Source organism: Helianthus annuus, chromosome 12 (assembly GCF_002127325.2).
Source record: "Helianthus annuus cultivar XRQ/B chromosome 12, HanXRQr2.0-SUNRISE, whole genome shotgun sequence".
Taxonomy (NCBI): Eukaryota; Viridiplantae; Streptophyta; class Magnoliopsida; order Asterales; family Asteraceae; genus Helianthus; species Helianthus annuus.
This window is the reverse complement of record NC_035444.2, coordinates 60,051,866-60,075,238: the sequence shown is the minus strand read 5'-3', so window position 1 is coordinate 60,075,238 and position 23,373 is coordinate 60,051,866. Positions and strand designations below refer to the sequence as shown.

The window sequence follows — 23,373 nt, the reverse complement described above, 5'->3', positions numbered from 1 at the left end:
GGCCTGAGCCTGAGCCCGCCCCCGGTTTTCATCCGGCTGTTACTCTAGCGAGGCTTCTCGTGTAGAGGCAGAACGGTTTCCGGGGGAAAGCCGGAACCAAGTCTGATAACCAGCGCGGACCCGGTTCAGACAACGTAGTCTGGGCAGACTTGGCTAGAGCCCCCTGGCTTGGGGGGTGTGGGAGTTGATCTCACAACCATAAGTAGACTCTCACCTTTCAAAAAAAAAAAAAAATCTATTTAATTAATTGGGCTTTTATTGGTTATTAGATTGAAAGCTTAAAATCAAGACATGTGCCTTGAATGAATTAAATTTTAAAGTAAAATTTTAAATGTTTATATATTTTGGTTCCTGATTAATAAATTATAATCTTTTATATTAGGTTAAATGTTTATACAATTTGCTTCTTTAGTAGATTTGGGGTTATGACCGATAGGGTAGGGTTCCAGCGTGAACAACCTCCCAAGGGTGAACTGCGTGAACAGATCTGGACCCTTGATTTCCTTTTTAGTTGTTAAGGGTAGGATTGTAATTATATGAAAAATTAGATTTAAATTATTATTTTAATAATTGAATTAAGTTACATCTTTCCTAATTTAAATTCATTATCCACATTATGTTTTATTTATTAATAAGATAATTATCAAAACAAACAACAAATCACCAGATTTCAATTTTAATTTTTAAGATTAACAGTAACTTTCAGATTTCATCACCAGAATTCAAATTCTGATTTTTAAGATCCACTTCATATTTCAACGGTATACACATGTGTACTTGGATATGAATAGAACAGTACGCATGTGTACTCAGCATCGTACATATGTGTATCTACCTACATAATACATACATAGAAACAATGCTTGTAAAACTATTTTATATTTAAGAAATTACAAGTTCCATAATGTTTGTCAAACCAAGCAAAAAAACATACAATTACAAAGTTCCAGTTTCGTAAAAACAATAAACCCAACATAATCCGAAAAACAAAAAACATAGTCTTTTACAACTATTCGCCACGTCGTATGCTGAATCATCCTTATTGTCCAAGCAAACAAACATACCATTACTAGTTAACCGGGTCACATCAGCCAAGCTCATACGTGAATTATCCTTATCGACCTTCCATCTCCACTTTTCTCGTTAACGATATCTCCTATAATAGCACAAAAAAATCAGCAACTAATACTTTGCATAATTAACAAGTGTACATCAAACAACTTTACACATTCAATACACAAAAAATTATGAGATATCACAAAAACAGACGTTACACACATGTGTACATTGCATTAAAAACAAAGCAAAATCGAAATACACATGTGTACACCCGCCTCAAAACAGAGCATAATAAACAAAAAACACACTGTACATATGTGTACAACCCAGTGTACAATGTTCATCACATTTCCCCAAAAAAACAATACCAATAATCGGAATACACATGTGTACACCCGCCTCAAATAGAGCATAATAGATATAAAACACCCCTGTATATATGTGTACAACCCTGTGTACAATCTTCATTACATTTTCCCAAAAAAAAAACAATAACAATAATCGAAATACACATTAATAATATAATAAAATCAGAAACTTACCGCAGCAAAAACTGAGAACTATGCAAAAACAATCACAAACCCGATAGATTGCATTCCGTCTGGTCATCCGGCAACGATTGATACTCCGGTGATCGATTCGGATCTGAAAAACAAATTGCGGCTGCCGCCGGTGACACTCAGCCATTTCGACTGCATTTACGTGTCCGTATCCATTTCTCAATGTTTCTGTTACCCGAACGGCACATACGGAAAATCCTATACGATGGCAGAATTCAATAAAAAATATAAAAAAAATCTTGTTTTGGTAAAATGTTATTCATGGTTTTTATATGTTTATGCCACTGACGTACCCACTAAGATTTATCTTTTTGTTATTGGTTGAATTTTTGTGTAGAATTGAAAATGACTTACAGGTGTTTGACGAAATTTATACAAGAAATGAGATCACTTTGCTTTCATGTCCAATATAGGCAACGATCGATACTCCGGCAGTCATCTAGAGGCACAGAGTGAAAGAGGATCTGGGTTTTTTTAAAGGGAAATCAAAAGATTGATAAACAAACCTATAGATAATTACGGGATTTAATGAAATAAAAGAATATGGAAACAATCTAGTTTCCTGATTTTAAATAACCAATTAATCTAATTACACTTTTAACCTTTTGATTTTAATAAAACAATAAAAAGTAACCTAATAATTACAATCATGCCACTCATTTAAATATCAAGATCATAATAATCAATGGTTCAGATCAGTTCACGCAGTTCACTCTTGGGATTTTGTTCACGTTTGAACCTAATCCATGACCAATAAATGTAAGTGTAATAAATAATTTCTCAATAATGAATCAATGACTAGTGATGTTTAAATAATTTGCTTTTTAGTAGATTTGGGGTTATGACCAAGAAATGCAAGTGTAATAAATAATTTCTCTATAATGAATATATATGATATATGTAATTAATTCCACCTTCAACACTTGACTCGTTGATTTTTTTTTAACAGCAAATTTCTTTTTATTTTTATCGTCTGTAATACTTGAACTCAAGACCTTATCTTCCAAAGTGTTTAAAGATTTTGCCTTTACCAATGGACCACCACCCCATTGGTACGTGACTCGTTGATTTATTTCATATTTTCTTGTTTGATTTATCAACCTTCTTGTTAGACAAGTTTATAAAGGAGTAAACTGCAATTTTACCCCCTGGGGTTTAGGCCAATTGGCACTCTGACCACCCTAACGAAATAATTGCAATTTTACCCCCCAACGTTGTTGTTATGTCGCAATATTACCCCCTGGCGTCAGTCAACGGTAGTTTGACCCTTATAGGTAAGGGTATCTTGATAATCTTACCCTATATTTATTATTATTATTTTTATTATTATTATTATTTATAAAATCAAATTATCATCATCTTCTTCAAATAACTCACAGATCCATCATCATCATCATCATCATCATCATCATCATCTTCAAGTAACAGATCTGAACCTCCATCGGCGTTTTACCGCTCCTCCACCGCAACCACCCACCCCCTTCTTCCTTCAACCCACAAGAACAGATCTGAAATCGTTATCACTTTCTCTGCACCTCACTCATATATCTATCACAAATAAATCGGATCTACACTAAGTGCCTTCCTTCACTCTGCAATCGATGAAGAAGAAAGGGAAAAAAGCCCTTAAAAGACACGGGTAGTGGAGTTTTGTTCATCACTCCAAATTATCATCCGATTTCGGTTCCAAAATATCCACAACCAGACACACAATCAACAATGGTGTTGGCAGAGCCCAATTTAAGAGGTCCATTGCAATTTAGGGTTTTTAATAGAGACAACGACCCATTTCCTTCTTTCTGTCCACCATAAAAACCCTAATCTCTTTCTCGAGCAGCGGCATCAGCCAAGCAGGTATCACTCTCACCATTTTTCTCAATCTAAAACCCTGTTTCCAGCTTCTGATATGTACATAAGTTGAGTATTATCAATCTAAAATTGAAATAGTTTTCTGAGATTTAGATGAAAAGTTAATTTATTCAACTGATTTAATTAGCGAATTTTAATGATTATTTTCAAGATTTTTATAGTGATTTTAGGTTTTTATCTATTATTTGTCAATTTATCTGCTTGTTTTGATAGATATATGAGTGAGGTGCAGAGAAAGTGATAACGATTGTTTATTTGTTTTCAATTCAAGGGTGTATGCAATTGTGTTTGATGTCATATTTATTAAATTTGTGTTTTTTTTATGCAGATGGACCCTAAGTTCTTGAGGAACCAGAGGTATGCAAGGAAGCACAACCAGCAGACTGGTGATTCTGCTCAAGAGGAATAGATGTTTTAGGGTTCTATTATTGTCTATGTTTGAACTTTATTAATCTGAACTACTATATTTTCATGTGACTTTTGAATCTTGTTATATTCTATTTTGATGTTATGGTTATTATTTCTTTTTTACTATGCTATCGCCTATCAAAAATCAATGATGATCCTGTTTATCAGTTTATGTTTTGATTACTTGATAACAATGGTGGTTGTGGTGGTGAATGGCGGTGGCAGTGGTGGTTGTGGTGGTAAAAGAGATCGTTGTTTGAGTTCTTGATGAACCAGGGGGTAATATTACAGAATAGAACAAAACATAGGGGGTAATATGAAAGGGCATTATAGTCATTTCACATTCCAGTTAACAGATCTGTTAAGTTATTTGACGACAGGGGGTAAAATTGCGACAGAACATCAACGTTGGGGGGGGGGGTAAAATTGCAATTATTTTGTTAGAGGGGGTCAGAGTGCCAATTGGCCTAAACCCCAGGGGGTAAAATTGCAGTTTACTCTTTATTTATTTATCTTTTTTGCAAAATTGCTGAGTGTTACCATATGATAGTTGATCAATTTAAAAGTTAACAAGTTATTCCATTATAAATAACTAGATTATAACCCCGTGTATTACACGGGTTAAGTAAATAATTTTATATACTAAATAATAATACATTATATATTTAAAAACTTCTTTTATTGCACGGGTTGAATAAATATAATTTTATATATTAAATAATAAAAAGTTATATATATATATATATATAAGAACCGTGTTGTACGGGTTGAATTAATGTAATTTTATATACCAAATAAAAAATATATCTTTAAAACCACATGTATTACACGAGTTGAATAAATGTAATATTGTTTACCAAATAATAAAATAATACATCTTTAAAAAACCTCATTTATTACACGAGTTAAATAAATGTAATTTTATATACCAAATAATAAAAGAGTTAGTAAATGTAATTTTGTATAGTGAAAATATAAATATTTAATATATTAATACAAAGTTTGGTTTTCGTGAGAAATAATTTGTTTTAGTTAAAATGTTTTAAATTAACATTTACAATTTCGGATAATTTTTTATTAGAAAAATAGAAGAATGGTATTCGAAATTTAAAGTAGGATAAAATTTAATATTAGCTCATTATTCATTTATTTATTTAATTAATATAAAATAAGTTTGGAAGTGAGGCGAGGAAATCATAAAATAAATACCTACAATGAACGACATGTGTCACACATTAGTGTTTTATTATATAGTATAGTATAGATAAAAACTTAGATTGATATAAATAGATTATTTTGTTGTAGCAAAATTAGTTAACGAAGTCTCAATAAATTCAACTCATTATTTAAAACTATGTAAATGTATAAATGATAAATAATATTAGTTAGAGTAATTTACGATTTTCGCCCCTGTGGTTATATCACTTTTACCTTTTTAGCCCAAAAAAGATTTTTTTAACATCTGAGCCCTCAACATCTTTTTTTCTAATCCTTTTGGTCCCTAACACTAACCCCATCCATTAAATGTTAGTGGCCAAAAGGGTTAGAAAAAAGACGTTAGGGGCCAAAAAGATTAGAAAAAAAGACGTTGGGGTCTCAGATGTTAAAAATTCTTTTTGGGCTAAAAGGGTAAATGTAATATAACCACAGGGGCCAAAATTGTAATTTACACTATTAGTTAAATAAATAATATTATAAATGAGAAGGAGATTAAAGTAAATAATAATTATCCATAAGAAATTAAACTAAATAATATTTAGTAGGAGGATTATCTATAATTAATTAGAAAAGAATAAACTAAAATAATACATATCTATAAAACATGGCCTAATATGATGACAAGTGTCCCCAAAATGGTTTCTTTTATTATATAGTACTAGCGGTAAGACCCGTGTGCAAACACGGGTCATTTCTTAGAAAACCATGCATAGCCCATATTGACAGAGAGTAAAAAAATAATTAGTGGAGAATTATAAAATTGATATACACTAATGGTCAATAGGTTTATTCAACAGCAATTCCATTATGTTGATAGCAAACTAATGTTGTTTACACAAGAAAGAGAAAATTCATGGTGCATGAAGAAGAGAAGGAAGAAAAAGATATACCCGCACCAATTCCGTTATCAGCTACTCCGTTAATTCAAACTTCACCCAAACCATTCGTCCCACCTCCATCAACAAAGATCAACCCATTGGCAGTAACTTTCCCTCTGGAACTGCTTGCAGTTCAAGATGAAATGACTCAATTTTACACAGAGGATGATCCATCTAAAAGAATCTTCCCATCTCTTCAGGGATTCGAAACTCCAAAGAATATTTATGAATATCTTCAGCTAAAGGGCAAGCAAGCAGAAGATAAGGCAAATGAAGAGTGTAAAGGGCTAGGAGACATTAATTTATCAGCTCGCATGCAACATTGTCTTGGTGAAGTCAAGAAGTTGGAAGATTTTGCTAGAGACCTGAGTAAGAATATGTCAAATCTGTCACCAAATGCTGAGCTAGAAAAGACATTAAGAAATGATTTCTTAAACACTATCATGGAAACCAAGCCTTACGAAGCCTACAGATCTGATTTCAAAAACTGGCCCCTTGAGGCTCTTAATGAGGAAGTTAATAGAATTGAAAAGATGAATAAAGATCCTCAAATGCCAAAATCTGCTCCCAACTGGAAACAATACAAAAAGGTTGAAGTGGATGAAGTGTTGACGTATAAGAGAATAATGGTAGAACTTGTAGCAGATAAGGTTGGGACTGCTAGACAAATTGGAAAATGGACTAAGCAGTCTATTGATCGAGCTTACAATAGGTTAGAAGAGCGAAGAAAGACAGATCCATCCCTTCCTAAAAAGCCAGTATACAAAGATGAAAGGACTGTTATACGTCGGCAGACCGTTACATCTAAAAAGTTGTTCTCATCAGCAGATGTATCCATCACTGCCTTGAACCAAAGAAAAAGACAACAACTGATGGATGAGGAAGATGAAAATAGGTATGTTGAGCACAGAAAAGAGTCTATCAGAAATCAGTTACGATATGGATTGGATGATGCTTCGTTGCAATTACAAGCTCAAGTTGCTCAAACACTTCAGAAGTTGGCAAGCATGCCTCAATCGCCAAACTCCTCTCAAATAAAACTTCTCCCAAGAAACCCATCAGACCCAAAAATACTAAAGTGGAAGTCTGACAAACAGACCCATGAATTGACTTTGATCAAGTCTGATGGGTGTGTTGAAAAGATATTAAGGGAGAATGCACTTGGTCTGAATCCAGTTGACCTCCAAGATCTTTTTAACCTTCAGCTTGATAGAGATGAAGATGATACTGATTCCTTAGATTTTGAGCTCCAATTCAAAGGGCAAATCCGGGAAATGTTGATGAGAGAATAAAGATTTGTTGATTCCTTGATTTAGTTTTGCTGAAAGTTGTTGAGGCAGGTGATTGTGTGTTTGTAGTTAACGTTTGTTGAACTTTAAGTTGTATTCAAATTCTATGAAGTACGTATGTGTATAAACAGTTTATATTGTCTTTTTGGGTAAACAGTTAAATTGTATGTAACTGATATATTAACCGATAATCTATGTTTATAGTTGTCTTTTAGCTATAATAGATAACACGTTTTGGTACAATATCTATGCACGTATCTATATAATGGATAACATTTTCTAGGAAAGTCTGTTGGAAAGCAACAGAAGTTTTTAACAGTTAATAGATAGATTTTGGAGAAGGAGGAGTTAGGGAAGAAAAATGTGCCATGACTGTAAGGGTTGATTGTGATGGAAATTAAAATTGGGTAGAATCAGTAGATTGACTAACAACTGTTGAAACAACTGGTGTCTCAACCGTTGTTGTCTTAACATATGCTGAAACATTTGTTGCATCAACAATTGTTTCAGTCAAGGTTGGCAGTGGTGATGAGGATTTTGTATTCTGCTTTTTGGCAGGTGGTTTTTCTGGTGAGAGTTTTGTTTTAGGTGTATCAGAATCTGACTTCTTAGGTTCAGCAGTGGTTTTGAGTTTCACAGCAGTGGTTAGTTTTTCTGGTGGTGATTCGTTATCTTTCTGTGATTTTCTACTATATGAAGTTCCAATGTTAAGCACTTCATCTTCCTCTTTTGTATGCTTCTTCTTCTGTTTTCGTTCAATCTCCTTATCTGTCTGTTTGTTAACGGAATCATCAATTCCCTTTTTCTTACCAGTATCAGATTTTCCAGGAGATTTTGCAGAAGTTTGCTTGGCAGGCTTTGGATTTTGTTTTGGCTGATTCCTTGGTGTTGGTTTGCCAAAGTTTTTCATGGAATCCTTTTCCCTCTTTTCAGCATCATCTTCATCGTCTTTTTCAAACACAGGTGTAGGGGTAGTACCAGTTAACTTTGCAATGCATTCTTTTATGCCCTTGATGTCACCTTGTGTGTCTTTGTATCTTGCTTCAACCATAACTCTAATTAGCTTCATGTGGGAATTAAGTTGAATCTCAGCCAGTTCCCTTTGAGCTGCAAGAATGGGTTGTACCGAATTCCAAAGCTCTTGGCATAACTGCTGATGAGAAGGTCGACTTTTGAAAACATCCACCAACTGCTTCAATTGATCTTTCATATCAGCAACAGTTGTTTCTAAGTTAGATATCTTGTCCGTCAAATCCTGGTATTTTAATCCATCACCTAACTTAATAGGATCATCTGAATTCCCACCAGAGGTGGTTGTATCTGCTTTTGAAAGAGGAGGTATCTCCAAATTTTCATTAGCAGATGCCCCCTGTTCTTGGTTCTGGGGACTTCCCTCAACATCAGTGGTTACCTTAGTGATCTCACCCGTGGTTAACTTGAACTCACCAGTGGATACCTTGATAGACACAACAGTTGTTGCCTTCAAGGGAGTCTGACTGATGAAACTACTGTCCAAATGTAAATCAGTGGATTTGACATTTGTAGTAGTTGCTCCACTTGAAATACCATCAAGAATTGCTGAAATTCAAGAGGTGTAGCCTCCTCAACTATTTCTGGGTTAGGTAATTGAAAAGGTTCAGACATAGCTATTGTTGAAGTTAAACTCTCAGTAAAGTGTTCATGAAAGGGATTGCTATCACTCTGAATGTCAATAGCTTGAAGCAGTGTTACAAACTTTGGTGTAATGGAAGATGAAGGGATTGCTGTCGAAAGAGACATTGCCGCGGGAGAAAGGCTTTTAAGTATACTCTCATACGAGGGTATGACATGATATTGTGGTGTCCCTGTGAATACAACATGTTCCTTTTGTGAGGAATCATGAGGAGTTTGGATTATGGGTTGAGATCTTTCCACATGTTGTGAGGAAGTAGCAACAGTGGTTTGTAGTGACATCTATGTTGTCACGGGATTAACCTCTGGGATCTCATCTTCCAGAGGACCCGTTTTGCTAGTTTCGGTGGGCTTTTTGGATTTTGTTTTGGTCTTTTTGAGTTTTGTTGGTGGGGGTTTCACAGCAGTGGTTGTAGTGCTGTGATCTCCAAGAGTAGTGGGCTCAGCAACAGAGGTTTGAGGAGCAGTTGTAGACTCATCTAAAATTTCCTCATTCCTCTTTGCTTCAGTTTTGAAAACATCTGACTCTTTAGCCATAAGGTGAGTAAAAGTTAGACTATTCATTTTAATACCTTCGCCTTTTTTCAAAAGCTTTTTAAGAAACATGTTTTCGCAGGTAGTAGCTTAATAGTCTAGGAAATAAAAGAAAACCAGCAGTTTCCCCCTTTTTAATAGCAGCAGCTTTCCCCTTTTTAATAGCAGCAGTTTTGCCCTTTTTAATAGCAGCAATTTTGCCCTTTTTAATGTTATTTAAATTTGCAACCAAATCAGCAAACAGTGCTTGGGAGTAGTTAAAATCAGTATTTGTCAAAATTGCATACCCCAATGACTGAATTTTCAAAGGTATTTCATTAAAAGAAGTAGTTTTATTTGAGAGACAGATTAAGAGAGTATGGGACAGGAATTTCATCGGCGGTGGAAAATTACCTTTAAACATAGTTGCCTTATTCAACTCTCCATCATATCCCCTCCCTTCAAGTATGTTTGAATCTCATTTTTCGGCAAAGAGGTCTTACCTGCCAAGTCGTATACCTCAAATGTTGTTGATATGATACTGGGGTAATAGCAACCGATTCACCTCCGACTTTTGAAGTTATACTTACGGCCACATTGTTTTGTTCTTCAATATTCGCATTAGCCCAAAAATCGCGAAGCGTCTCCTGAAAATGGGAGCGTCGGCGGTAAGAATGACCTTATATTTTGATGATAGAAGAACATCAATCATCGAATGATAGAGAGTATTGTTCTCAGTTTTCTCAAAAATAGCAACGTAGTTATGCAATTTTTTCATCACCAAAGTCATGATCGGAATTGAAAGTTGCGAGAGGTTGACGTAGAAGTGTTGAAGAAGAAGGTGGAAACCGCTCTGCTGAATTTTAAACTCCAGGAGAAAATAAAACCTCTGTTTGGGGATGAAACAACGGTTTAAAAATGAAAAGGTGAATGCTGACGTGTCAGAAGTTAGAAAGATCTGATGGCTAACATCTGTCCACGTCACATTTAAAAAATAAATTTTCATGGGAAAACTATAAAATTAAATATCAAGAAACTGAAAGGACAAATTTTAAACCTCTGCCAAAAAAAATATAAAAAAAACTCTTCATTTAAAGACCAACAATAATCTACATGGCAAACAAAGGTGAAGGGGTAAGGTCCCAAAAACCTCATAATAAGTGCTTGGGACCATACCACAACCTCAACTTTCAGCCTGGCACCTTGCGCGGCCGCGCACTGGTCTCACAAAAAGAAAGGCCTAAAAGGCCTACAACAGTCAACACTTGCGCCTAAAGGGAACCATAAAACCTTGCGCCTTTCCTACACAAAACAAAGGATAAGAATCCGGAGTCAGATACTTCCACTTAATATCCAGACTTGGATATTATTTGCCCAGACTTGGGATTTATTCACCTGTTTCCACACGATAAGGTGTCACACCAGATTACAGCAGTAATCTTCTAGAAGTAATACAATCGTGCACCACCAAGACTGTTACAACCGTCTGGACACGTGTCACTATATCAGTCGTCCCTAAATTCACAACGAATGCATGTAAATGAAGAGTAATCTCCACTTAGTCACTTTACACGTGGCCAATCCCTAGCCTTTGATCTAAACCACGATCCGTGTGCTATCACGTCGGATCAAGGAGCATTAACGGAAGGAAGCATAACCGCTTACGGGGTTAGCATCTTCCGTCTTCTTTTCACTAACGGGTTTTCCCGCCTTTAAACGACTCCCGGCTATAAATACGAGAAAAATCAGGTATGAATACAAGTTACTCACACTTCTCAAAGACACCTTCTTCTTCATTACCAATACTTATTCTCACACCGGAGTCGGGTCAAGGAGAGAACCCTCTTCTCCCCTTGGCGAGGCTAACGGTGTTCTTTTTTGCAGAATTATCGGAGAAGAAGGTCTGTTAGACCTGAATCGATCGAGTGGAAACCAACCTTTTTTTATGCAGATTCAAATCCCCTAGATATCTAGGTTCCGACCATTTATCTAGTGCTTCTTCATTGGCGCCCACTGATTCCTCTGTTTTTCTAGTTTTCATCTCGTTTCGATTTAGTTCTTTTCATCCTCTGTTTTGCACATGGCAGAGGATTCATTATTCCACTCATCAGATCCCCGATCCGAGTGTGAAGGTTCTACAACCCAAAACACTCACAACAACGGTTATTCAGATAGGGAGAATTTCTCAGATCTAATCATAAAAAGATCCCCATCACATTGGTTCAACAGATGCCAAGCTGCTTTAAACACAATCGTTATACAAATCGCCATATCTGAGGTCCTAAACATTAGATCTGGTGAAGAAAGCAACATTACAGTATTGGACCCACCAACACCCTGTCGGGGGGACATCTAATCTAGTCGTAACATTGAAATACAATTCAGAAATAGCAGCCATCAGAAAGTTAAGCCAAAACAAATAAACATGATTCAAGGAGGTCCATCGCGAAGGACAAACAAACGAAGTTATGACCAACATTGGAGGGAACAACAAGTCATATTTCCCGTCGTTCCAGGAGGCCCTCAGGAAGAGCGACCAGTAATTATTACTGGCATCTTCGGTCATTACCGGACAGACTACATGTTTGTAGATCCGGGAAGCTCGATGGACATCATATACGAGCAGTGTTTTAAATAACTTGACCCAGATGATAAGGCACGTCTAGAACCGGTCGATTTTCCCCTCACCGGATTCTGCAATGAAGCTGTATTCCCATTAGGGCAAATAGCTTTCCCTGTGACTTTGTCGGATGGCGAACATTCACGGACAGTTACAGTCAATTTCATGGTCATGCCGGCAACATCACGTCATGATGTTCTGCTCGGAAGGAGATCACAAAGAGAGTTCAGTATGATCACATCTATCCCACACGCTGCATGTGGGTTCCCAACGGAAACCGGAGTTGCAATTCTGTACTCAAGCAAAGAAGTCATGTACGTGGACGACGAGCCACCAGCAAAGGTAGTCAAACCTTCAGCATCAAACGAGCCGGAGAAATGGGTCCTGAACGAAGAATACCCAGAGCAGACCATCTCACTAGGACACGCCATTTCACCGGCAACACGAATACAACTGAAAGCACTGTTGTCCAACAACAAAGATATATTCGCTTGGTGCCCAACAGACATGACAGGGGTTCCACGCGACATAGCGCAACATTGCCTGAATATTAAACCTTCAGCGGAACCTGTTGCCCAGGGGAGGCGCAGCTTTAGCGCAGAAAAAGCGAAAGCCATGGACGAACAAGTGGTAGAGCTACTCAATGCGGGAATCTTGCGCGAAGTAAAATACCATACATGGGTTGCCAATCCAGTAATGGTACAGAAACATAGTGGCGGATGGAGAATGTGCGTCGACTTCAAAGACCTGAATAAAGCATGCCCGAAAGATTGTTACGCGCTTCCGGAGATAGACAAAAAAGTCGACTCTCTAGCATCATTCAGATGGAAGTGTTTTCTCGACTGTTACAAAGGTTATCATCAGGTCCAGATGAAGGAAGAAGACGAAGATAAAACCGCTTTCCGCACAGATAAAGGCATCTTCTGCTACACTAAAATGCCCTTTGGCCTGCGCAATGCTGGCGCAACTTATCAACGATTAATGGACACAGTTTTCAACAGCGACATCGGCAAGACAGTTGAAGTGTACATGGATGACCTCATCATCATGAGCCATGAGGAAGACTTAATGCTCAACAATATTCAGCGTACATTCGACTCTCTGCGCAGCGTAAACTTAAAACTCAACCCAACTAAATGCTCATTCGGCATGGAAGAAGGAAAATTTATGGGCTTCATAGTCACAAGGGATGGCTTTAAAGTAAACCCAGAAAAAGTACAGGCTATCCAGCAAATGCCCTCACCCGCAACAATAAAAGAAATGCAAAGACTCGCCGGACGCTTAGCAGCCTTGAACAGATTCTTGGCTAATCATGCGGCTAAATCTTATCCATTTATCAGTACGCTGCGAAACTGCGGGAAGAAAACCCCCTTTCAATGGACACCTGAAGCAGAAGCAGCATTCAAACAAATAATGTTTAATTCAGTTACCAACGCTGACTGCGCCAAAAGAAAAAGAGCCACTAATCTTATACCTATCAGCCGCGGAAGTAGCGGTAGGTGCAGTATTAATGGTGGAACGAGAAAACGTTCAGACTCCAATTTACTATATCAGCAAAATGCTCACCGGCCCAGAAACTCGTTACTCAATGATAGAAAAATTGGTTCTAGCACTAGTGCACGCATCCCGACGCTTGCGCAGGCATTTCTCAGGCCACGTCATCACGGTTCTCACAAATTATCATTTAGGCCAAATCTTGTCAAAACCCGATGTGGGGGAAGATTGGCTAAATGGGCCATAGAGCTGGGAGGATACAATATCTTTTACAAGCCAAGACCAGCAATCAAAGGGCAAGTTCTAGCAGACTTCGCTACTGAAGTGCCCATCGATAAAGTACAAGAATGCAAGGCAATCCAGAACCCTACACCTGTTTTCGATGACAGAGTCTGGACCTTGCACACAGATGGCGCTTCCAATGATGACGGAGCAGGAGCAGGCCTCCGATTGGTCAGTCCGGACAATCACGAGCTCACATATGCCATACGCTTAGACTTGCAAAGTACCAACAATGAAGCAGAATACGAAGCATTTTTAGCAGGCCTTCGTCTAGCGCTCAAAATGGGGGCAAGAAACCTTGAGGCCAACGTTGATTCAAAACTAGTAGCCGAGCAAGTTAACGGTCACTATGATGCAAAAGGAGAAGCTATGGCATTATACCTTGAACAAGCACGGATGTTAATCAGCCAATTCTAGACATTCAGGGTTAACCATATAAACAGAAGCGAAAATAAGCACGCAGACGCGCTTAGCAAATTAGCCGCTACCAGCTTCAAGCACCTAGCAAAAGAAGTGCGCATAGAGGTATTGTCTAACCCATCAATCCATCTCAAGCAAGTAAACGTTATAGAGGTTGGTAATCCATCCTGGATGTCTCCGATCATCTTATACCTACAACACGGGAAACTCCCGGAAGGAAAAGTAGAAGCCCGAAAACTCCAACACAAAGCGATAAATTACGAAATGGCGGATGGCGTCCTTTACCGAAAGTCATTCATGGGACCATTATTACGCTGTGTCGAAAAAACAGATGCTCAATACCTGGTCAGAGAAATCCATGAAGGTTTATGTGGAATACACGCGGGACCGCGCATGGTTGTGGCAAAAATAATGAACGCCGGATACTACTGGTCAGGAATGCATATGGACGCAGTTGATTTATTAAGGAGATGCGCAGCCTGTCAACGCCATGCACCAAAGACACTCCGACCAAAAAATCCGCTAGTGCCTGTCACATCCGCCTGGCCTTTCCAACAATGGGGCATCGATCTTGTTGGCCCATTCCCTGATGCGCCAGGCGCAGTAAAAGTCATTATTGTAGCGGTCGATTACTTCACCAAATGGGTAGAAGCTAAAGCCTTGGCTTCAACCACAGCAATGGTAATTCGCAAATTTATATGGGAACATATCATTTGCAGGTTTGGATTACCATTGCGCATTATCTCTGACAACGGCACAAACTTCGCCTCAGAAGATCTTCAAAAGTGGTTCAAAGAAATGAAGATCGAGCATCATTTTGCCTCCGTCGCGCATTCACAAGCGAACGGTCAAGTAGAAAGTATAAATAAACAGATCGTTGACGGCATAAAAGCACGACTAGGGACAACACGCAGAGGGTGGGTCGACGAACTCCCCAGCATCCTCTGGTCGCATCGAACAATGCCAAAGACTAGCACAGGCGAAACTCCGTTCAGTCTAGTCTATGGGTCTGAAGCCGTCATCCCAGCTGAGATTGGCGTACCATCACCACACATGATAGCTATGAAAAAATAGAATAATGAGCAAGAACGAAGATTGGATCTAGACCTCCTCGAAGAACGGTGCGAGAATGCCGCTATCACAGAGGCCAGGTACAAATCCAAACTCGAAAAATACTACAATACGCGCGTCTGCATATGCACATTCGTTCCGGGTGATTTCGTCTTGCGCGATAATGAAGCATCAAACGCTGAAAAGCCGGGCAAATTAGCGCCAAGATGGGAAGGACCATATGTCATTAACGAGGTCCTAGGTAAAGGGGCGTATACTCTAAAAAGAATTGACGGGACTCTAGTCCCACACACCTGGAACGCGCAGCAGCTGCGCAGGTGTTACATGTAGGTCAAATCATTCACAGGCAATGTATTTCCTATTTGCACCTGTATTACAAGCCTCGCGCTTTATTAATATAAACATTATCTCCATACTTGTTACTGTTTGTTACAAATTGCATGTAATTCTTTTGGTTTGCGCGAAAACAATATGGTAAACATTGTACACCTCATGAACAGTCTGAGAAAAGCGCAACATAAGCGCACATTCTGGACAAACGTTCACACATGAGCACAATACCATCTTTCATTCGCTTTACCTGATCAAAGCAATTAAAACATATGCAACATATTGTAACCCAAACATACAAAACAAACAAAACCTACAGGTACAGCAGTGCATCAAAAATATACATATCATCAGGCAGCATAAACAACCATTCACAACAATCACGACAGTGATTTACAAAAATTTTTCAGAAACAAAACCAACTTAAACATCAAAAAAGAAGGGAATATACAGTTCCCAAACCTACCCTATTCAACGGTAGCATCAGCAGTCGGAACATGACCAACTCGACGATTCTGCCGACGACGATATACTAACTCGCATCCACCAGGTTGAAGCATTGGGAAACGAGCCATCAAGGCTTCAGCAGACAATACACCGGTTTCTTCTTCAATCTCCGGTGGACAAAGTTCAGAGCTAACCCCCGTCAAGGAGGGATGAACAGAAGATATCAGCTTCCCGGCTCGGGTAACTGTTAATGGTGGTAAGCTAGCAAGAAGTAAGAGACTCTCAGCAGCCTCAAACATATTCAGAACATCCAACAGACGTCGAGTACGAGGGGAACGACCGATCTTCATCTTTCTAGAAACAAACAAAGAGAAGAAGAGGAACACTCACATGTATATATAGGCACATAACTCCGGGAACTGGAAGGGCATGATTACCTGTCAGATGTCTTTTCAAAACGGCGCTACAGGAACAAGCGTCATATCCCCATAAATAAGGCCTGACAAGCGCCACTACGAATCCCAAAATAAAAAGGAAATATACCAATTTTTACTGCAAACTAACGTCACCACACGTCAGGGCATGATTACAAGAGAGCAGAAGACACAATTTCTCCTAAAAAACCTTTTTAACAAAATTAAATCTTCTCATAGAAGATTCTCTTCTTTTCGTGCCCAAAAGCACTTCCCTCTCACAAGTCCAGTGCTCCACTTATTTGCATAAGTACAACACTAGACTGGGGGGACTTGAAGGGGTAAGGTCCCAAAAACCTCATAATAAGTGCTTGGGACCATACCACAACCTTAACTTTCAGCCTGGCACCTTGCGCGGCCGCGCACTGGTCTCACAAAAAGAAAGGCCTAAAAGGCCTACAACAGTCAACACTTGCGCCTAAAGGGAACCATAAAACCTTGCGCCTTTCCTACACGAAACAAATGATAAGAATCCGGAGTCAGATACTTCCGCTTAATATCCAGACTTGGATATTATTTGCCCAGACTTGGGATTTATTCACCTGTTTCCACACGATAAGGTGTCACACCAGATTACAGCAGTAATCTTCTAGAAGTAATACAATCGTGCACCACCAAGACGGTTACAACCGTCTGGACACGTGTCACTATATCAAGCGTCCCTAAATTCACAACGAATGCATGTAAATGAAGAGTAATCTCCACTTAGTCACTTTACACGTGGCCAATCCCTAGCCTTTGATCTAAACCACGATCCGTGTGCTATCCCGTCGGATCAAGGAGCATTAACGGAAGGAAGCATAACCGCTTACGGGGTTAGCATCTTCCGTCTTCTTTTCACTAACGGGTTTTCCCGCCTTTAAACGACTCCCGGCTATAAATACGAGAAAAATCAGGTATGAATACAAGTTACTCACACTTCTCAAAGACACCTTCTTCTTCATTACCAATACTTATTCTCACACCGGAGTCGGGTCAAGGAGAGAACCCTCTTCTCCCCTTGGCGAGGCTAACGGTGTTCTTTTTTGCAGAATTATCGGAGAAGAAGGTCTGTTAGACCTGAATCGATCGACTAGAAATCAACCTTTTTTATGCAGATTCAAATCCCCTAGATATCTCGGTTCCGACCATTTATCTAGTGTTTCTTCAAAAGGATACTACCACTTCATCGGACACACATGTTGTAAACAGTGGTAAATCAACAGTTGAGCAATAACAGATGTTCAGAACTATTGAGCAGTGGTAAATCAACAGCAGTAAAAAACCTCTTCATTTAAAGACGTTAAGCAATAACAGATGTTCAGAACTTCTATTGTGTTAATCATTGACAATTCTTTGGAAAATGCTGTTGGGAATAGCAGATGTTCGCACCAGTAGCAACTCAACAGTCGTTACAAAAAAAAGAATTGTTGAGCAATAACAGATGTTCAGAACTGTTGAGCAGTGGTAAATCAACAGCAGTAAAAAACCTCTTCATTTAAAGACGTTGAGCAATAACAGATGTTCAGAACTTCTATTGTGTTAATCATTGACAATTCTTTGTAAACTGCTGTTGGGAATAACATATGTTCGCACCAGTAGCAACTCAACAGTCGTTACAAAAAACGGGAATTAAGAGAAGAGACAATACCTTTAAATAGTGGATAATCTTTTGCCAAACAGCTGTTTTCAACAGACTTTTAAAGACTTTTTGTCAATTTTTTTTTCAAAATACCTATTTTTTAAGAATGTTCAGAACTTCTATTGGGTTCATGGTTGACAATCCTTTAGAAACCGCTGTTGGGAATAACAATGTTGGCAACAGTAGCAACTCAACAGTCCTTACAAAAAATAGGAATTATGAGAACAGACAATACCTTTAAACAGTGGATAAATCTTTTGCCAAACAGATGCTGGCAACAATAGCAACTCAACATTTACAATATCAGGTATCAACACTAACAACTCTTGATGCTCAAATCAGTAAAAATAAAATGCTCTACAAAAATTAATAGAATTAAAATTTACATATCACATATGACGATAGATCAACAATTACATTAAGAACTGAACAACGAAATTTAATAATCTTCAGCTCTTGAACAGTAGCCCTATCCTCATATACTTGATCCTCAACTTCCTTGATAAAGTGATACTTTAAATCATAAGAACCTACAGAAGGATATGATTACATTTTTAACTTGTATATTTCTTCAACTCTGATGTAAAAGAAGGATATAATGGTAGTAAAACGTATTGAAAAAGCTTCTGCACTGTTTTTGAATTCCGAAGTGCAGAAAGACATCACCAAAACACCTCTTCAGCTCTTGAACAGTAGCCCTATCCTAATATACTTGATCCTCAACTTGCTTGATAAACCGATACTTTAAATCATAAGAACCTACAAAAGGGTATGCTGACATTTTTAACTCTTGAATGTGGAGCGAAATTCATATATGTTATTTAACTTGTATATTTCTTCAAGTCTAATGTAAAAGAAAGATATAATAATCGTAGTAAAAAGTTAAATATCAATAAACCGAAAGAACAAAAATAAAATTACAAAAAAAAAACATATGCTCAAAATTACCATTAACTTCTTCATTTATCATAAAGAAGTACTCCACTTTCTGCACTTCAGACTTCAAAAACAGTGCAAAAGAACTCCCCACTGCTCGCTCGGTAAAAAAAAAACTGAAATATATCAACACCTTAAAATAAATATTATCAACATATATCAACAGTTTAAAAGAATCCACAAACCTAAAATAACCCGCAAAGCCAAGGTCAAAGGTGAGTATGTGAAACAGAGCTTCCATGAAACAACGATGTTGGAACAATGATATTGGAACAAAGAACTGTATATGAAGATTAACCGGCTCAATCATGAGAGATATGATCACAAATATAAAGGAGAGAGATAAATTGAAATTTGAATGTGGAGCCAAATTCATATGTAGATATGAGCGAGAGAGATTTGAATATGGAGCCAGATAATTATATCTTATTTATAGGATTAGAATATATATGGTTTGAATTTTGAATTTTGAATGTGGAGCCAGAATTTTGAATTTTGAACGTGAGAAGAAGTTTTTTGAATTTTCAATAAACATCAGTACTTTAAATTATGAATGAGGGCAGACCTTTGAGTATAAGGGTTTAAACGAATGGGCAAACCTTTGAAAAGGTGGATGTGAGCCAACTTTGAATTTTAAACTCTTTTAATATTATTAGGCTTTATGATGTAATAATGACATAAGAAAAGCCTTGTTGGACATGCTCTCAAGCTGACACATCAGCTTTTCTTATGTTACTTGGATTTCTCCTTTTATAGAAAGTACTAGCGGTAAGACCCGTGTGCAAACACGGGTCGTTTCTTAGAAAACCATGCATAACACATATTGACAGAACATATAGATATGTGTATAGATATTGTAGCAAAACGTGTTATCTGTTATAGCTAAAAGACAACTATAAGTAAATATAAAAGATATTTAACAAACTTAATAATAGATGTCTAAAGGATGTCTAACAAACTTAATAAAATTCATCAGTTACATATGATTATTTCAATTCTCTTATTCAAAAAAGAGAGTACATATGAAAGATGTCTAACAAACTTAATAAAATTCAAATACAACTTAACTTTAACAAACATTAACTAAGAACATACGATCACCTGCCTAAACAACACACATCAAACCTCATTCAAGAATTTGTTACGCAGCAACATGTCCTTCGCTACATGTTGTGATCTGGTTAAATATGCTACTGCAAACAATGTAACAGATGCTGATTCAACAATCTCCCTATACAACAGATGATATGAAAACCCTTCTTTATTACTGATTTTTATTTCTCATCAACATCTCCCTAATTTGTCCTTTGAATTGTAGTTCAAAGTCCACGGAGAACATGTCTTCTTCATCATCCCTCTCAAGTTGAAGATCCAACAAATCTTGGAGATCGTATGCATTCAGATTATATGCACTATCCATTTTAATCTCTTCAACACTACCATCTGATTTGATCAAAGTTAATACTTGGGTTTTTTAACATGATTTCCACTTTAATATTTTTGGATCAGTTGGTTTTCTTGGGCAAAGGATTATTGAAGATGAGTTTGGTGATTGTGGTCTGCTAACTAAATTTACAATTGATTCAGACAAATCAGATGATGAGAGAAGGTTTTTTGGAGTACCGATTTTTGGAGACAGAGCAGCAGTTGTAGGATAGACTAACTTTTGAAAAACATTTGAATGTTCAGCTCTATCTTCTTCCAGCTTTTTGTAGGTCTCAACAATTTTCAGTTTAGACCATTTGGCAATGGATCTAACTGGACCATAATCAGCAGCCACAAGCTCTGCTCTCATTCTTTTAAACTTCAATACCTCATCTGAATCCACTGTTTTGACTTTCTTCCAATTAGATTGAGTTGGCTTTACCAGAGGATCATTGTTCATTTTTGTGATTCTATCGATATGAGTTTTTCTCTTACGTGTGGAGATGATTTTTGGTGAAGGAGAATGTTTTGGTAGTGAAGATGAATGTATGGGAAATCTTTGTGATGTTGGAGATGCTTGGATTGTGGTTGGTGTAGTAAAAATGATCATGGCAGATGTTTGAGAAACTTCTGCTGAAACAACTGGTGTCTCAGCAGCTGTTTGGTAAACATCTGCTGATACTTTTGTGTTCCCAACATCTATTGACAAAATGGGTGATGATGGTGTGGAAGGTATTTTCTCCTTCTTTTGTAGTGGTTTTTTTGGAGAAGGTTGGGATTTAGGTTGAGCAGGCAATACAATTTCTGTAGTATTAGCTTTTGAATCTGGTGGCAACTTTCTCAATGAATCTTTCTCCCCCTTTTTGGCATCATTATCATCATCATCATCATCTTTCTCAAAGATTGATGTAGAAGTGGAGCCAGTAAGTTCCAACAGATGTTCCTTAATGTTCATAATATCTGCCTGTGCGTCTTTATACCTGGCATCAACCAAATTTCTGATAAATTCCAAACTGAAATTGCGGTTACTTTCAGCCAAATTCCTCTGCACTTGAAAGATGGGTTGCATAGAATTCCAAAGATCATTGGCAATTCCCTGTCTGCTAGGTTGACTTTTAAAAAGCTCTATCATCTGCTTAATCAATTCTTTCATTTCAGCAACATCTGTTTCAATGTTAGACACTCTAACCGTCAAATCCTTATAAGTAAATTCATCACCTACTTTAATAGGATCATCTAAATTGCTACCTGTAGTGATTGTTTTTATTTTGATAATAGGAGAAGTCTCCATATCATCAGAAACAGATGTGCCTTTTTCTTCATTCTGGGGACTTCCCAGTGAAGCAGAGATTACAGTTGTAACCTCATCAGTAGTTGCCTTCAAAGGAGTCTTAATGATGTAACCACTGTCCAACTGATCACCAATGGGTTCAACAGTTGTAGTCGCTGCTCCACTTAAACTACCACCAAGAGTTTCGTAATACTCAACGGAGATAACCTCCTCAACTGTTTGTAGAATAGAAGATTTAATTGGTTCAGACGTAGTCATTCGATCTACTATCAGTAATGTGTGCATTAGAGGAACTGTTTTCTTTCTGAAATTCAATTGCTTCTAACAGAGGTAATATTGTTAATGGAACTTGAGCCGAGGGTTGTGGTGTAGAAAGAGTGATTGCCCTGGGAGAGGGACTTTTAAACATACTTTCATATGAAAGCTCTACTTCATGTTGTGGTGTCCCTGTACTTATAACATGATCCTTTTGTGACGATACATGAGGAGTTTGGATGGGTTGAGATCTTTCCAATAACTGTGAAGAAGTAGCAGCAGTGGTTTCAAGTGACATTTGTGTTGTCACTGCATTAACCTCTGGGATCTCATCTTCCAAAGGAACCTTTTTATTTTGTTTAGTTTTGATGGACTTTTTGGTTGTGACAGCTTTCTTTTTGCGTTTTCCTGGTGTGTGTTTCACAACACCGGTTGTGGTGTCATGATCAGCATGAGCAGTTCGCTCAACAACAGAAGTTTGAGCAACTGATGCAGACGCATCTAAAAGAGGCTCATCTCCCTTTGTTTCAGTTGTTGAAACTTTTGACTCTTTATCCATAAGTTTAGTAAAAGTTTTACTTGTAAGACTATTTATTTGAAAAGCTACACCTTGTTCAAAATCTGTTTGTGACACTTGTTTTCGTAGCTAGAAGCTTAGAAGTCTTGGATACAACAAAAAAGCATTAATACGAACACCTTTTTTCAATTTTTTCACATTTTTCACATTATTCAACAAATCAGAAAATAGTGCTTTTGATAAATTGTAATCAGATTTTGTTAAAATAGCATAACCCAAATACTGAATGTTCAAAGGTATCTCATTAAATGCGGTGGTCTTGGCTGGGAGACAAATTAAAAGAGTATGAAACAAAAATTTCATTGGCGGAGGGAAGTTTCGTTTGTAGATAGTAACTTCCTTTAATTATGCATCATACCCTCTTTCAATGAACTCTGTATGAAGTTCAAAATTTTCAAACTTGTTCTTACCTGCCAAATCGTCCAATTCAAATGTAGTGGAAATTGTAAAGGGAAAAATTCGTACCACACTTTCCCTGACCTTAGATGTGATGGCAACTGGATTATTATCTTCAACCTCTATTTCAGCATTAAACCAAAATTGTCAGAGTGTTTCTTTATGAACCGGAGTATCAGCAGTAAGAATTGATTTGTATTTCGATCACGTTAAAAGGTCAATTATTGAGTGATAGCTGGTATTTTTGCTAGTTTTCTCGAAGATGGGGAG

At 37.5% G+C, this 23,373-nt stretch overlaps 1 protein-coding gene and 1 long non-coding RNA gene across 2 annotated transcripts; both read left to right on the top strand.

The window, feature by feature from the left end:
- Positions 1–3,003: 3,003 nt before the first annotated feature.
- LOC110895068 lies at positions 3,004–4,005 on the top strand. Its single transcript, XR_002566882.2, has 2 exons — positions 3,004–3,473; positions 3,817–4,005. It is a non-coding gene; the product is annotated as an uncharacterized LOC110895068 (long non-coding RNA).
- Positions 4,006–12,955: 8,950 nt separating this feature from the next.
- Positions 12,956–14,278, top strand: LOC110892961. Its single transcript, XM_022140091.1, has one exon. It carries the CDS (start codon positions 12,956–12,958, stop codon positions 14,276–14,278), a length of 1,323 nt encoding a protein of 440 aa, XP_021995783.1.
- Positions 14,279–23,373: the final 9,095 nt, after the last annotated feature.

Excerpts from the sequence above, each read along its gene's own strand:
- LOC110892961 (XM_022140091.1), top strand. The coding sequence starts at position 12,956 with ATGAAGGAAGAAGACGAAGATAAAACCGCTTTCCGCACAGATAAAGGC.